This window comes from Stylophora pistillata, chromosome 4 (genome assembly GCF_964205215.1).
Source record: "Stylophora pistillata chromosome 4, jaStyPist1.2, whole genome shotgun sequence".
NCBI lineage: Eukaryota > Metazoa > Cnidaria > Anthozoa > Scleractinia > Pocilloporidae > Stylophora > Stylophora pistillata.
Window position 1 is genome coordinate 3,944,043 of NC_142522.1, and position 15,958 is coordinate 3,960,000.

Below are 15,958 nucleotides of genomic sequence, written 5' to 3' on the forward strand. Positions count from 1 at the left end.
AGCAGTCTTACACACTGTTTTTATTTATACTTTTATCATTATTTTTCATAAGGTCCGTAGAAAGAGGTCACAGTGGCAGACAACACTTATAGAGTAGCGTACAATTATATAATCAAAGACATGTGTTACAGATCATTATTCTGTTCAAGATCGCCCACACCATATAACTAATGGCCCAAAACACATTGTATCAAATATACTGTCGACTAATTGTCAACCACACTCAAAACCGAAAAGATACTTGTAATTCATGTTTTGATTGCAACACCTGCCCTTCCTAACATCCACTCAAGTTTCTTTCAAAATTAAACCGGATGCGAGCTCTGGATGTGACGTCACTTGAAAAGAGTACGTGGCAAAACCTCGTGGCGTATTATGGTCTACAGTCTTAAGCGCGGACATCCTCTGCGCCATTTCTTATGTTGTCTCTTTATCCCAAACAAGATGTCTAAGTCTTCCCAAGCGGGATCGTCGCCTTACAGCGAGTACATAAGCAAGGCAGAAGATATTGCCGATCAGATCCTTCGAAACAGCAAGAACGTGCTCCCTCATGTCGCGCGATTTTGTCTGATTTCGACTTTCTTCGAAGATGGCTTTCGAATGTGGTTCCAATGGGATGAACAACGTGACTATATGGATCAAACGTGGCATTGTGGAACAGTCTTCGGAACCTTGTTCGTTCTCTTCAATTTATTCGCCCAGTTAGCGGGTTGTGTAATGGTGTTATCCCGGCAAAAAGTGGAAATTGCCGTGGGAATGTTGTCTTCTGTTATCGTAGTCCAAGTAAGTGCTTCCTCTATCGTGTGTACTTTTTTTGAATTTTTCCCCCACAAACTTGTCTCTTATGTCTCCAAAAGATCACTTAACAAAGAGCTCCTTCTGTTTTGAGTAAATATGGTTTTAGAATTGCTATTTTAAATACTTGATTCTCATCTAAGTCTCTGCTACATAGGTTTACATCGACTCGAAGAGGAAATTAATTGCAAGAAATCAGATCTTTCACTTTCCTCGGTTTAGTTCCTGTGAGAGATCGAACTGTGTTATCAATAATTCACGCTACTTTAATGTAAATCAAGAAGTAAGGGTTTTTTTCCACTTCCACACATTATTGTTTATTGCTCTTTTCTATTTTTTTTTTTTTTTTACAGACTCTTGCCTACAGTATCCTGTGGGATTTCAAATTTTTGCTCAGGTAGGATAAGGTTACTCTTTGCTCTTTCACTGGCAATTAATGGGAAAATGTTGTTATTTTTTAACCATCAAGCTTCTTGCCAAGAGTTTCTTTTACTCTGATTTGCTATTTATCTTTTGAAACAAATGTAAGTTACCTTTAAAGAGAATGTTTGTCTATCAGGTATTACATGTATTTTTTTTTTTTTTATTTTTGTAAGTGTTGTGCAGACCTCTTTGGACATGCTATTATCATTCTGACAGTAGCAACTTGAAGATACAGTGTAAATGGTTTCCAAAACTCTCCATCTATTCTCTAAAGTATGAGAAATGTAAGATAGTCAGTACAAAGAATTACTACTATTTTTGGAGTGACAGGATTTTCCCCTTCATGGACAAAAGTGACTGGTACTCAGCTTTTCATGTCAATATCAAGGCAATAAGAAGCAGAAAGATAATTTGAATTGAAAAACTTATACACTTGACAGTGCTGTCCTCTGGTAATACTAAGTTAGCATCTTGGATACAACAACTTATTACAATGTTTTGACTTTTTCCCCTTTTATTTTTTTATTTTATTTTATTTTATTATTTTATTTTCCCTATTTTCTTTAGAAACCTTGCACTTGCCGGTGCCTTGTTGCTTCTCTTGGCTGAATCACGCTCTGAGCAGAAGAGTCTGTTTGCTGGAGTGCCATCTATGGGAGGGAACACACCAAAAACATACCTTCAACTAACTGGTCGAGTTCTTCTTGGTTTCATGTTTGCAACCCTGATCAAGTTAAGATTTTCATTTGTCTACATTTTGCAAGATGTACTAGGTACAATTTTGATGGTCCTAGTGGCTGTGGGATATAAGACCAAACTTGCCTCATTGGTGTTAGTTCTTCTTTTGGCCATAATCAATGTCTATCTGAATCCTTGGTGGATGTACCATGCCCAGTCGCCATTGAGGGATTTCTTAAAGTACGACTTCTTCCAGACCACTTCAGTGATTGGTGGTTTACTCCTAGTTGTTGCTCTTGGTCCTGGTGGAGTCAGTGTTGATGATTATAAAAAGAAATGGTAAAGCTCAACAAAGGACATATAGTATACATTTTTTTTTTGTATCAATGCTAGTGAAGTTTAAAACAATCCAGAAAACAAACTAAAGACAAAACCTCTTTGTACACTTCCGTACAGCCCTGCAGTACATTTGATAAATGTTAGTCTTGAATCTGGCAGTATATCATTCTAGTTGATGTACAAATCTTGTGTCAAATTTAAATTCTCATCAACTTTGTTCCAAGTTTGTTATGGCTGCAGCAGGAAATTAGAATTGTGGCCATGTTTGAGTTGCAGTACCAAAGTTCTAATGTGCCTCTTAGCATATAATTTGTAGAGATTGTAAACTAGCAGATAAATACATAACTCTTAACACACCATACAATTACAGCTGCATGCTTACACATGTGACCAAATTGTGTTATTGTACTTTTCTCTTATTTTAAGAGTCTGCAACAGGTTAGTGAAAAGAAATTATTTTGGCTTCTTTCCTTTTAGTTGTCTTGATTAAAGTTTGCCTGTCATTATTATTTATTTTCTAACAAATCAATTAGATGTGAATCAATGGAATAATTTACTGGCAGAATTACCCATGATGGTATTGTAGTGATAGCTTCTCAAAATCGACCCTCAATAAACCTTTCAAAAAGAGTTGTAGACTATAAATCCTTTAACCGCGAGGGGCAGACGCTAACTTTTCAACTTACACTAGCCCAGTGGCTAGTGACAACTTTGATGTTATGACAATTTCAGTTTGTTTACTAGCCAAACTGGTTAGTGCAAATCGAAGACCACTTACCAAAACTGAATTTCTACTAATCTGTGGCTAGTTGGCTACAATGAAGTGTCGAGTCCAGACCTGTAAGAGGCTAGCATTCTTATTTATCCTTACTCTTTACAACACCACCCCTGAATCAAATGTTAATGTCGTAAGATTATAGGAAATGATCACCCACTGAAAAAGTTCATTCCTTAAAAAATTCACTTTATCAGCACCTAGGGAAATGTACAAAGAACAGTATGGAAAATGTGCATGACGAAGTTGTAAAGAGTTAAAAAAAAAAAGTTACAGTTTTGAAGATAATCCTGATTTGATCACGGTGCATTTTATTGGCAGATGAAAAGAATTTAGGACTGCCACTCAATATATAGTCTCCCTCGCAGCCGTTTTTTTTGGATGTCGCGCAACGCTCCCCCAAAAGTTCTTTTGAGGGAGCGTTGCGTGACATCCAAAAAAAACGGCTGCGAGGGAGACTACTCAATATGATGCTATGTAGTGTTTTGTATGCTCTACATGTACTTCAGTATGTGGCAGGGTTTTTGTTCAGAAATGCAGTTAAACACAAGTGTCTGTGCACCTAGTTCTTAAGTTTAAACATGTCCTGGAAAGATACTGAAGGAAAAGTTGTCTAGTTATATTCAGCAGATACTAGTTTGTTTACCAATTTGAAGAATGAAAAGTCACAAAAGTCTAGCATCTAAATTCCTCTTTCTATATCATCTCTGATTTAAACATTTTAGATTACAAAAATAAAGGAAATGATCATCCACTATAGAAGGTCGTGATTGTGAAAAAAAATTCTCTTTGTCAACACCTTAGGAAATGTATGTGAAAACAGGTGGAAGGTAAGCCAGATGGACTCAGTTGTCAGGGTGATAAAAATTCATCCCTACTTGAAAAATTTGTTTCCTTATTTTTGTTCTAATTTGAAAAGGTAAAGAATATAGGATTTCATCTTTAAGATCTTGTCTAGTCATACGATAGTTATATATTTTATTTTTTCATATAATTTGTTTAATCTTTGGAAGAGAAATAAATGTGTACATGTAGTCTGTTTGCAATTACTAATTTCATTTCTCCAACTAGTTCTGTCATTAGTAGGAAACTTCACACCCAGTTTGATCAATTATAGTAAAGACAAACTACAGAAATATGTAGGATAATTCCTATACTTATTAGACCACTTCATACTTTGAATCAATCAAGAAAACTAACTGTTCAAATTGTAAGGTTACTAATAAAAAATTTAATGTTGATTATATTTGCAACATCTGATGTTTAAGGTACTTAAAGGAATCTAACAAGGAAAAGATAAGACTGCAAACCAATTTCCCCTCTCAACATGTGGCTTTGTAGCACCCAACTCATATCTGAGAGGCATGGGTTAAAATTGTGTTGGAGCCTGATTTCTTTCAGGCTTCCTTCCTGCAATTGCTTTTAAAGTGCAGCTCACCTGAGAGAATCATGGTTTTACTTGATTTTAATCTGCAGGTTAAGTGAAATTTACTTCATTTAAAATTGTGATCAGATTCCTTCACAGAAATGAGAAGCCCTCAACAATTATTTGGCTGTGTAGCCAAGTTTGATATTGGTGCCCAGCTAATATATGGAAGCACAGGGTTAAAATCCTGTCAAAGGCAGAATTTTTTTAGGCTTCTCTTTTGCAACTGCCTGAGTTGCAGCTTACCAATGAGAATCATGGCTATACTTGATTTTCATTTGCAGATCAGATGATGTTTATGTCCTTTAAAATTGTGAACATAAATTCTTAGGGAAAATTAACAGCAATATTCGTAAGGAACTGGAAACCAGGAAATTGTGCAATCTCGATACATTAATGGACACACAATGCCTTTCATTTGCATGGAACAATTTATAAGAATGAAAGAAACTATGTCTCAAGGAACAATATTTATGTCCTTTAAAATTGTGAACATAAATTCTTAGGGAAAATTAACAGCAATATTCGTAAGGAACTGGATACCAGGAAATTGTGCAATCTCTATACATTACTGGACACACAATGCCTTTCATTTGCATGGATCAATTTATAAGAATGAAAGAAACTATGCCCCAAGGAACAATTCTTGGCCCTATTTTGTTTATCATCTACATAAATGACATCTCAACAGATTTGGCATCTACTGTTAAGATTTATGTAGATGATACTAAAATCTACCGAACAATCAGTTCGCCAGATGTTGATATCCCTGCCCTGCAGAGGGACCTAGATCGATTGAGTATATGGGCAAATAAATGGCAAATGCACTTCAATCTGGATAAATGCGAGGTCATGCGTATTGCACATAGAAAGGATAAAACTAAACCAATTTACTCGCTGGGGGGGGGGGGCAATTTAGGTCAGTAGAGAACACTAAGGACCTTGGAGTAACCATCTCTTCTGACCTGTCCTGGGTCTTGCATGTATCTGCAATGGTAAACAAGGCAAATATGGTACTAGGTATCGTAAAGCGGTCCATCGAAACTAATGGCCAGTACGTGTTTTCGCAGCTCTATAAATCACTGGTCAGGCCCATACTGGAGTATGCGGCTCCTGTTTGGATTCCATATTTGATTAAGGATATTACGGCTCTAGAAACAGTTCAACGAAGAGCTTCGCGACTAGCTTTAAGGCAGAAACGAGGCGAAATGAATTACGAACACCGTTGTAGCTTACTAAAATGGCAAACACTGGAAAAGCGGAGAGAATTTCTAACTCTGGTTCAATGTTATAAGATAGTTTTTGGTATTGATCACCTCTCCAAGATTTCTTTGTGTTTGCCAATAAGCGTACAAGAGCTAACCACGACTATAAACTTTACCTGAAAAGAGCGGTTTGTAATTGTCAAAAATATTGTTTCTTCATTCGCATTGTGGGGAAATGGAATAGCTTGCCAGGATACACTGTCCATAACAAATCATTGTCTGTTTTTAAGAGTAGACTTAAAATTTATTTGAATATTTATTGAATATTTATTGAATCTGTAGCCATTAAATTTTATCTTTTGTATGTTTTTAGTTAGGGAAATTGTTTTTATACAGGGCTAACCTCACGATTTTCCCTTTTCAGGATGTATTTTTTACATTTGCGTTCTAGCTTTCTGAATAAATGTTATGTTATGTTATGTTATGTCTTGAAATAATCCTTGCAGTGAAGTTTTAATTTTGTGCCATTATGTCTTAGTGAAATAGTAAACCACCTAGAAACACTATGAGTAATCCCTCATTTTCAGTGAAGTCTGTTGCATGTGCCAAAAAAGCAATGATAAAAATTGATAGTAGCCTGCCATACCAAACTATGGAGTTCCATTTTCCATTTGGTTTGCAAAACAGTAAATGAGCTTATCAGTTAAAAATAATTTGGTTTTATCAACTGAGTTGGTAATGTAAGTAGACCACTGTAAAGAGTTCCTAAAGCTGACTTTTATCATTTGCGCTAATGAAGAGCTAACACTTAAGTGTCAGGTTTAGGGACTGTTAATGGTGGCCAATTTACATTATCAACTCAATTGATGAAACCAAAAAATCTTGCAATGCCCCCCACCGATACAGCACCAGAGTATCTTTGGAAACTTACCCCTTTTATCAGATAGGGACCCAACTTCACAATTTTTAATTTTCTACATTGAGACAACCCAAATTAATAAATTTATGCAGTGATGGATTGAACGAGGTCCGCACTAAAGTCTGAATACGACATATTTTTCCTTGGAATTGGCTGTGGTACACAAAGCAGTGACATACAAGTAGCCTGTCATCTCTTCATAATGCATGCACTTGATATTGTACAATACATCGCTATCTTTGAAAGCCTTTAATCCAATGATCTTCATATTATGTACATCCAGTGATGATAGAGTGGATTCTGATGCTGTACAAAGATTTCTATCAATAATCAGGGCGAGCTCCGCAGGGTGTTTAGTAATAGCAACTTCTCTTAAGTTCCCTAAATTGATGACTGACAGTTTCTGATCAAATGCCACAAGCAAATTGCTGTTTAAAATATGCATTTTGCTGATATTCCCAGGGGATTTAATATCATGCAAGCATGTGAATTTCTTTAAGTCCCAATACTTGATTGGTCCACTGACTTCAGCAGAAAACAAATGCCGATTAGAAACAGCCAGGGCTGTAACGGGTGCGCTGTGCCCCTCCAGGGTGTGGTGCAATTGAAATGTGATGCTATCCCAAACCTTGATGGTGCAATCAGTAGAACCAGAGAATATGTGCGAGTCATTCACTGCTAATGACCGGACTGAACCCTCATGACCAGTTAGAATGTGTACGCACTTGCAGGAGTTTGCATCCCAAATGAGGATATTCTTGTCAAATGATCCCGAAACCAAATGGGACCCAGCCACAGCCAGGCATAAGACCACTCCGGCATGACCAACCAGCTGTGACACAGAACCAGTTTCCAGATCTAAAGCTTTGATGGCATTGCCCAGGAAAGCATCTCTCTTTCCCGAGACGGCAGCCTGGGTCTGAGCAAAGAACATCTTGCTCTCCACGACCACCATGCAAATGGGCGTACCAAAACCCTCTTTCAAAGCAGTGAGTTCCACACAACTTCGTAACAAGATGAAGTCGGTCACAGGGTTCACCAGTCTTCCTTCGACATTGATGTGCGAGCAGTCACTTTCTAAATATTTAATACCACTGGTTTGATCTGTAACGAAATGCCTGACACAACGGTTAATCTCTGAAATTTTACCCAGCAATTCCTGCCTCGCCTCGCTGCCTCCCCAACGCCATTTAGTGCCCATTCTCGGTGAAATCTGAGCACAAGAAGCGTTTGCGACCATAGGAAGGGAGTTCAGGCGAGATACATATTTCATACACAATGAGGCAGCGACGTCAGGTTTATCCACAAACTCGTGAATGGCGGACGCGATCATAATCTTAGTTGCTAAAATTTTGTCGTGCAGCTCCTTTACCACGCCAAGGGCGACTTGAGCTGCATCTCTCGCTTTGTTAAACTCTTTTATTGCTTCTCCTGGGTCATCGTTCAAGATTTCGTAAGCGTTCTCCATAAAAGCAGTCGCAGCGACAAGCTCTTTCCGTCTCAAGGCATCGAGTTCCTCGTGAAGTTTGCGGAATTCGCTCAGTAAAAGTTGCCTTAACTTCTCATCGGTTGGATTTCCAGTTTCTAAACGAGCGATCGCTCGATTAGCGATTAGTCCCCATACTAATTTCAAAGAGATTCTAACTAAAGCTAATTCAGCCATATGTTTTCAGTACTGCTCACTTTGTTCGAAAGCCACTATGATGGTGACAGCGTGTAAAATTTGTCACACAGGTGACTGGAAACCAAAACGGTGAGCGAGGGGGGGGGGGTGGGTGGGTGATGAGAAATTTAAAGCTTCTGAGTTTAAAAGAATATGAGTTGAAAAAAAAAAGAAAGTTATATTGAAGGAAAAGAAAAACAAAGAAACAAACAAAAAAAACAAGCATCTTGTCGATGGTTTATTTTGAAAAGAAAAACGGTGGAATAGAATCGTTCTACCCAGTCTCCCCAGCAAAGGAACCACGTTGTCTGACGGTGCGTTTGAAGCGTTTGGATAGACTGGGCTTTACACTTGGAGAACTTAACGTCGTTGTTTTTCGTTTTAATCGTGTCGAAGATGTAGAGTTCTTAAACACTATGACGAAGTTCTGTACACTACTAGCCCTTTTCGTCCTTCTGAGTTACACTGCAGTGGCAACTACAGAAAACAGAGAACAAATCAATCGCGAGTGTAAACCTTTTCCTTATCCTTTCTTCGACTCTGTTCCATTTTTCTTGGATTTTATTCGTTGGTTCTCGTGGTTCTTCAGCAGTTTAATTAACGCAGTTTATTGTGTACTTAATACTGTAGTCATCACTGCCTGCGAGATTATTTCCAATGTCTTTAGTGGCTTCAAACAAGCTATCAAACTGGTGGAGTATCTCGGTTACTGCGTTCGAGTGATCCTGCAATTGAACTATAACTTTGTGTCTTCCATTTTCGCTTGTCTTTCCAGGATTGCTCAGCTTATCAAGGATACAGTTCTTTGCATTATCGACGGTACAATCAACGTGATATCTTCTTCATTCCGACTTTTATTGAACCTTATTCGTGGTATTGTGTCTATAATTCCTACTGGATTTAACCAAGCCTTTCACGGTGCATCTTCCGCGAAGAATGCCACGGGAGTGCTTCTTCACAAGTCTTACCTCGGATGGAAGTACATTTTAGGAACTCCTAGCACAGCCCTAACAACTATTGTTACAAGCGTAAGAGCTGTGCTTGAGTGTGCATTAATGTCAATCTGGAACACAGGTGTGCTATTAGTTGATTTGCTATGGGCAATTACAAGATCAGTTTTCCATGGAATCGAATTCGTGGGGAAAGCTGTACATACTTGTTCACTTTCTGGCTGGCAACACTTGATAAACCTTTCGAAATTGATTATTGATGGACTACAGTGTCTGTTGCTGGCGATAGGACAGTCTTTTCTTTGGATAAGTGGGGCATTTGTGTGGTTGATAACTTTTATCTTCCAGTTCTTTGTGCAAGGATTTTATACCATATGTATAACCATCGCATGGGCAATTACTCAAGTTTTATCGGGCATATGTACTGTCTTTGATGCCATAAGTAATTGCTTTCTCCTTTGCATCAGAAAGCTTTGCAATCTCGGGACTGTGACAGCCCACTACATTCCAGGTGGCAGGTGGACTCTCCTGAGTCTTGTTTCAACCACATTTTTATGTGTTTATTCATGGTCGGTCTTGAAAATAAATGTGTTTGCTGTGGCATTTAGACTTTTGGAAAACTACACTCAAGCCTTTTTAGCCTTTCTTTCAACCTTACAAGGTCCAGACATTTCAAGATTAAAACAGATTTTCACAACTCAGGCGCAGTCACACCACTTTTCTGTGGAAGAAAAAGACAGTGGACTTAGAGAAGAACTTGAAAGAGAACGTGACAAGAACCTTTGTGTTGTGTGCCAAACAGAGAGTAAGAATATTGTTGTCATGCCATGCCGACACATGTGTATGTGCAAGAGTTGCTGCACACGGCTATTCCATCATCAGAGATTTGGCAGACAGACTTGTCCATTGTGCCGTCGCACTATCACATCAACTCTAGAAATTTACTCTTAAGTTGCGGGTTACCTGCACTACTACTGGGTGCAGAGACTTGTATCAAGTAATGCTCAACAATTTACATTTCTAAAGATGAAATGTCTTTAGCATAATGTAGGAATGACAGTAAACCTTACCCAGACAAGGGGCCAATGAATTGCCACAGTTACTGACATCTACTTGCATGAAACACGAGCCACTATATATTTTGTGAAGCACTTCTCTCCAATAATTATTCTGGTTTTTTTGAGAGGTCTTCATTTTACTCCTACTTTAAGCGCAATAGGTGCACTGTTCCTGTCAAATCACAGGCAAAAGAAACAGCTTAGAGCAAATTTTTTTCACCGTTTATAATGCTTAATTTCTGAAACATTTTTAAGGAATTAGTACTAAGAAAGAATTAACAAGATTGGATGGCAAAATACATGAAGTACCATTCTCTGCATGCTTGCTTTTTTAATGACACCTCACAATCACAGCAGTGTGAAAAGAAAGTGACAACTTCAGTACCAGAGATGGCCTGTTATTGTTATCAGTAAAGTAGAGATAACTTTGAATGACACCAGGTTTGAGTATTTTCTATTTACCCAATCAATAGGTCTGTACTCTTATCGACAATGACATCACCACAGTGGTCGAAATGTTGTGGACTAACGGGGCACAGCTGAATTAGTCCACAAAAAATTTTGACCACTGTAATGATGAATGTAGTTGTTGAAAAGAGTACAGAGCATGCTAAACCACTGTTAAATTGTTTTTTACCACAATGTGGACATCATATGAAATGATTTTTTTAGTGCTAGTCAACCATATCTGAGAACTGATAAAGGCATTGCGTGGCATGTTGATGCAAGTAGCATTGTTTGTACTTTTATTGACACAGCAAATTGGCCAATCAGAATGCTGCCAGTTGTAGTAAGAGTAAGTTTTGTAGTATTGAATGCAGGCAGGATTGTCATTAGAAGCTGGTAGGCGGCAGAAACCTCTTCAGGTTCGGACCATTTTGCACTGGCTACTTTGTGAATTGTGATAAAATACTAAAAATGAATATTTTGAACCAGTTCCAATATCAATGTTTGGCTAAAAAACCTTACTCAGATATGTTCCAGAATGTAGGAATTCACATCTCAGAGAGTTTCAAATCTTGAACTTCCCTAGTGTGCCCCCAGAACTCCTTTGAAGGGCATGTTGCTCTAAACATGCCACCCTCATTTCACAAGATCATACATCTTACATAGATCCTAATAGCAGCCCCACGTAGCTATAGTTCCTTGTTATGAAGTTTACTTTTGGGAGTTTCACAGAGCTGAGTTGCTGTTAGTGAGGTTTCATACCTTTTTGTGCAAAATGTAATTTATAATTAAGAATTAAATTTTGCCATGTTAAATCACATGATGACAAGTAAGGTAAAACCAAGTGATTAAGAGTGCAGTGAAAATACAAATGTAAAATTTGAGCACAAAAAAAAATACTTGATCTCTACGCTGATAAGAAATTTAAAGCCTTTGCCAAACTCTGGGTTAAAAGAAATTGACAGGTACCTTGCTAAGATCTTGCTTTCCTCAATTTCTCATTTTCCTTCTGACTCATCGTTTGTTTTCACTTATCTACATATCTGCTTGAGCCCCTTGTCTGAATGCAGAAAAAGTTAATCAAATTTTAAGAGAGACCCTTCCAGCTTTTCACTCATGAAAAAGAAGCTTGATGTCCCTTATTTCCCCCACCCCTCCCCCCTAAATATTTTCTAACGGTTCATCCATGGGCGAGAGGAGAAAAAACTCGAGACTCACTTATGAACCGTAATTTCACCAAGAGACGATAGCCTTGAATCGATGCCGAGAACCTCGTTCTCTCACACGCCAGGCTTTGCAAACTTTGCAAAGAAGGACAGAAAGCTTAAGAGGTAACTTGGGACCGACCTAAAAGGAAATTTACGATACAATGACTGACTGGTAATTACGTGCAGTTTACGGAATCCTACCAAAGCATGAACTCCAAGGTAAGAAGTAACAATGGTAACCTAAAGGTTGCTAGGAATGAGTAATTCTGAAGGCTTTACTGAGTTATTGGTTGACACTAAGCTATGGGTTGACATTGATGGTTTCGGCGCATCTGCTCAAGGCCCCATTGTCTTTATCGGGTAACTCCGATGCCAAATATATGGCCCAAGTTTGTCTCACTGTTGACTGAAAAGTTTCTCATTAATTATTTGCTTCACATAACTTTCACATAAAACAAATAATGCCATTTTCTTAACGTTTATTTGTCTGAGAGTAGAGTTATTAAGTGTTAATTTTTTTTTCAGCCAAATTTACTTGTTTCTTTTTTTCTTTTTTCTTTCTCCTTTCACAGGCAAACCAATTAATTTTTCTCCAGTATTAAAACTAAAAACGGAAAAAAAATATCTGTATTGGGTGCTTTATGGGTTTGCCCCTTTCCAGAACCTCCAAGAATATGTCTCAGCTAATTTGAACAGCTGGCGAATGACGTCGTGCACGAGGGATCTCTAAAATAGAGAAATGGAAAAAAAGGAGGTAAAAAACCAGACATTATGAACTTTTCGCTCACTTGTGAATGAAAACCTAGCTGAGTCCGGAAATGTCCACGACTTTTTTTTGCGAATGAAGACTAGTAATTTACGACTCAATGTCTCCGACTTCACGATTATGCGATAAGATATATGGACAATGGTAACTAAACGACGCCAATGTTACTTTAAAATGTGTGCACGCTTTCAACAATTCAGTTTAAGTAAAGCAAACAGATGGCTGGCTGAAATGTCTCGAATAGATGGTTTTCAAGGTGGACGCGTCTAAGATAAAAGATATTTGATAAAATAAACCCTATCCTAAGTTTACATTGTGGATGAGTGTACACATATTTTTTTTCAAGCAGTGTCTAACTTTGCTGTGAACGTAATTAGGAGATGCACTCTTGGTTTTTCCAAGGCAGCTTCGGCTTTTACGGATCCACTTAGTAATATAATAGCCTGTATCACTTCACAGGTTTAGAGGTAGGTAGTTAGGGTTTATGATAAATATTTTTTAGAAGTTTCCGAAATTCCTCCCACTAACGAGAGAAAGAATATTTGCCTAATAAGGTGACAAACCCAAAATTAGATTAGCAGACTCAATTACTCATGATAAACGTCTTCTTCCAGGAAAATAAACTTCGAGCAATTATCGACAAAGACATTAAGATCGAGGAAATCGCTTGAAAACTGTCAGTAGAGAACCTGGGTTGGAATTGGACAAAAATTGAGGTGCATAAGTTATTTTGCCACTGACACCAAATAAGAGAGGCTTCGGAGCAATGCGAACGTGCACCATCAGAAAAGAGGTAAATGCACGCGTGTGTTCTCGTGCTTGTATATGTAAACAAATACAAACGACATACACGTCCAGTAAGCTTGTACGTGTCTCCTCGCGTATAAACATCAAAAACAAAAATGAAAAAGCAGACCTTAGTAATATAACGGTCTCTCTAAAACCGTTTAGTATTATCCCAAGCAGGAGTTTGGAAAGAACATGGCACAAATAGCTAGCTATTACTAGCACTGCTACTGCATTATTGCGACACAGATTCTAATATTACAATTTACGCAGCCCCCGTATAACATGAACTAGTTTTGGTGGGTATCTGCCATAAATACAAACAGTTTTACCTGTCACAGGCGGTCACCCACGACAAATGGCGGAGTGACTCGTGCTCAGTTTGAACGCCATATACAGGTTTTACAGAACAGAGGTATTGTAAAAGAAAAGATAAAAATTGCCTTAACTCACCACCTTGTGTACAAACCTCGCTCAAAAATACTAATAACAATTTATTTCGGGAGATAAACATGGTTTAAATTTTGCTTGAAAGATTATTCTTAGTTTAATTTGAGTCAGTTCCGCTTCAAATGACTGTTCAGTACAGGTGGACGATCCAAACAGGCCTTTAGGACTCAGAAAAGGGTGACCGCGACTGCTTGATAGATTTGAAAACTACAGTAACTAGGGATTAAAAATTTCGGGACTTTGAAAAGCGACCACTTAATCATTTGAATCACCCTGGAAGGCTGACCGTTTAATACGGCGCCGCTTAGTACAAGTTCGATTGCACTGAATTAAATTAAGCCAAACGATACAAACGACACAGTTACAAGTTCAAAGTACAATTAACTATGCAATACACGAGAAAGCACAGCAAGTGCAGTAAGCTGAGCAAATGATATCTAGAACAAGCGTTAAAACAAAAGCCGGACGAGATCAAAGGGAGGTTATGATAAACACTTTTGTGAGCGAAATAATAAATACATCTATAACGTACAGTAATCACAGACGTTGAATTTTAAGATTAGAGGATAAGCGGCAACGTAATCACGCTGTAAATCATAATTAGAATGATAATGATTTCAGATCCTTTCAGTATCCTCCTTAAATTCTAAATTCTTACACTAGCAAAGTCGAGTAAGAGTAAATCCTGTCGTTTTTTAATGAATAACAGTGAACGTTTTAGCTTCCTAAAAGTTTCCCAGTAAGGTCAGTAAACGACAAGAATATGATTAATATGTGTATGCATCATCATATGAAGCCATCTTGAAGTCAAGACTATGTATTTCTAGCGTTTTTTAGCTCTTTCTATCGTTTACATTTGAATAGAAAAGTTCCCAAGTAATTGTTAAATGGTATTTTATCTTATAAGGTTTCAATAATGGAGACACTTCTCAGCATCATGGCGCTGATAATACTTTCGGTAAGCTGGCTTTGATCTTTATTGCACTAAACAACACAACAGGAAATGGCAAGGGAACTGTTTTTTTTTGTGTGTGCGGCGTGTTATATGAAATGCTCTGATTGGTATAAAGCTTACGATAGTCTCAATAGCAGACAGTTCATTTAGGGTTAGAGCGGAACTTCAACAACAAATGATCTGAGAAAATGACAGACCTAATGTAAGTGTGTGTTGTTGGATGACGAACAATAACAAAATATTAATTGCTCTATCTTTAATGAGGGATCAATCTTCAGAAGCTGACTTCAGTGAAAGCAAATGGGCAGATAGATTCTGCAAATGCTTTAATTGCAGTAATTCTACATCTTCGATCAGTTTAACCGCACTTGTTACCTTTACCAAATTGAACTGAATATGATTTATTTTGCATTTAACAATGTCGTTTCTCAATAATCAAAGAATGCCGAATCAGGCTTAAAACTTGATGCCTACAACAAGCTCCTCTGGTTTTTACTCAACGCCTATGACAAAGAAGCTCAAGTTCCTTTTAGAACCTTAATAAAAAAATATTAATTGCTATATCTTTAATGAGGGATCAATCTTCAGAAGCTGACTTCAGTGAAAGCAAATGGGCAAATAGATTCTGCAAATGCTTTAATTGCAGTAATTCTACATCTTCGATCAGTTTAACACTTGTTACCTTTACCAAATTGAACCGAATATGATTTATTTTGCATTTAACAATGTCGTTTCTCAATAATCAAAGAATGCCGAATCAGGCTTAAAACTTGATGCCTACAACAAGCTCCTCTGGTTTTTACTCAACGCCTACGACAAAGAAGCTCAAGTTCCTTTTAGAACCTTCCAGGCACGTCTGTTCACAATGTATTTTCAATGTATTGTCATCTTGTTTTCCACACAGCTTCAACATAAACGATCGCATGTATCTGCCCACTTCCTACAAGGTATGCCCCAAGGATCGACTTCAGCTTTTGATCTCACACGGATTCTGTATAAGTCGTAAGAAGGACAAGATAACAATGTTTTGTAGCTTGCAGAATTTGTTTTCTAGAGTTGTTTTGCAAAAAAAGTGTGAGAAGAGTGAGAGAGAGAGAGAATAAAAACATGTGAAT

The 15,958-nt window shown here is 37.7% G+C and overlaps 4 protein-coding genes and 1 long non-coding RNA gene across 5 annotated transcripts in view; 3 read left to right on the forward strand and 2 right to left on the reverse strand.

Annotated features, from left to right (window-relative positions):
• Nucleotides 1–360: 360 nt before the first annotated feature.
• On the forward strand, nt 361–4,254 carry LOC111327065 (surfeit locus protein 4 homolog). The gene is made up of 3 exons (XM_022931163.2): nt 361–783; nt 1,149–1,192; nt 1,786–4,254. The coding sequence occupies exons 1-3, from the start codon at nt 376–378 to the stop codon at nt 2,237–2,239; spliced, it is 906 nt and encodes a 301-aa protein (XP_022786898.1). The 5' UTR covers nt 361–375; the 3' UTR covers nt 2,240–4,254.
• Nucleotides 4,255–5,944: 1,690 nt separating this feature from the next.
• On the reverse strand, nt 5,945–8,287 carry LOC111327057 (uncharacterized). Its single transcript, XM_022931147.2, has one exon. It carries the CDS (start codon nt 8,221–8,223, stop codon nt 6,676–6,678), a length of 1,548 nt encoding a protein of 515 aa, XP_022786882.2. The 5' UTR covers nt 8,224–8,287; the 3' UTR covers nt 5,945–6,675.
• A 92-nt stretch (nt 8,288–8,379) lies between these two features.
• On the forward strand, nt 8,380–11,496 carry LOC111327093 (uncharacterized). Its single transcript, XM_022931198.2, has one exon. The coding sequence runs from the start codon at nt 8,457–8,459 to the stop codon at nt 10,122–10,124; it is 1,668 nt and encodes a 555-aa protein (XP_022786933.2). The 5' UTR covers nt 8,380–8,456; the 3' UTR covers nt 10,125–11,496.
• Nucleotides 11,497–12,953: 1,457 nt separating this feature from the next.
• The window catches only part of LOC111327089 (uncharacterized), a 17,158-nt gene continuing 14,153 nt past the window's right edge, over nt 12,954–15,958 (forward strand). Inside the window, exons 1-4 of the mRNA XM_088756293.1 lie at nt 12,954–13,119; nt 13,267–13,445; nt 14,796–14,846; nt 15,748–15,790. Coding sequence (XP_088612419.1) covers nt 13,419–13,445; nt 14,796–14,846; nt 15,748–15,790 — 121 coding nt within the window. The 5' untranslated portion in view covers nt 12,954–13,119; nt 13,267–13,418. The remainder of the gene's footprint in view (nt 13,120–13,266; nt 13,446–14,795; nt 14,847–15,747; nt 15,791–15,958) is intronic.
• The window catches only part of LOC148732064 (uncharacterized), a 703-nt gene continuing 207 nt past the window's right edge, over nt 15,463–15,958 (reverse strand). Inside the window, exon 2 of the long non-coding RNA XR_015999823.1 lies at nt 15,463–15,834. This is a non-coding gene — a long non-coding RNA (uncharacterized LOC148732064). The remainder of the gene's footprint in view (nt 15,835–15,958) is intronic.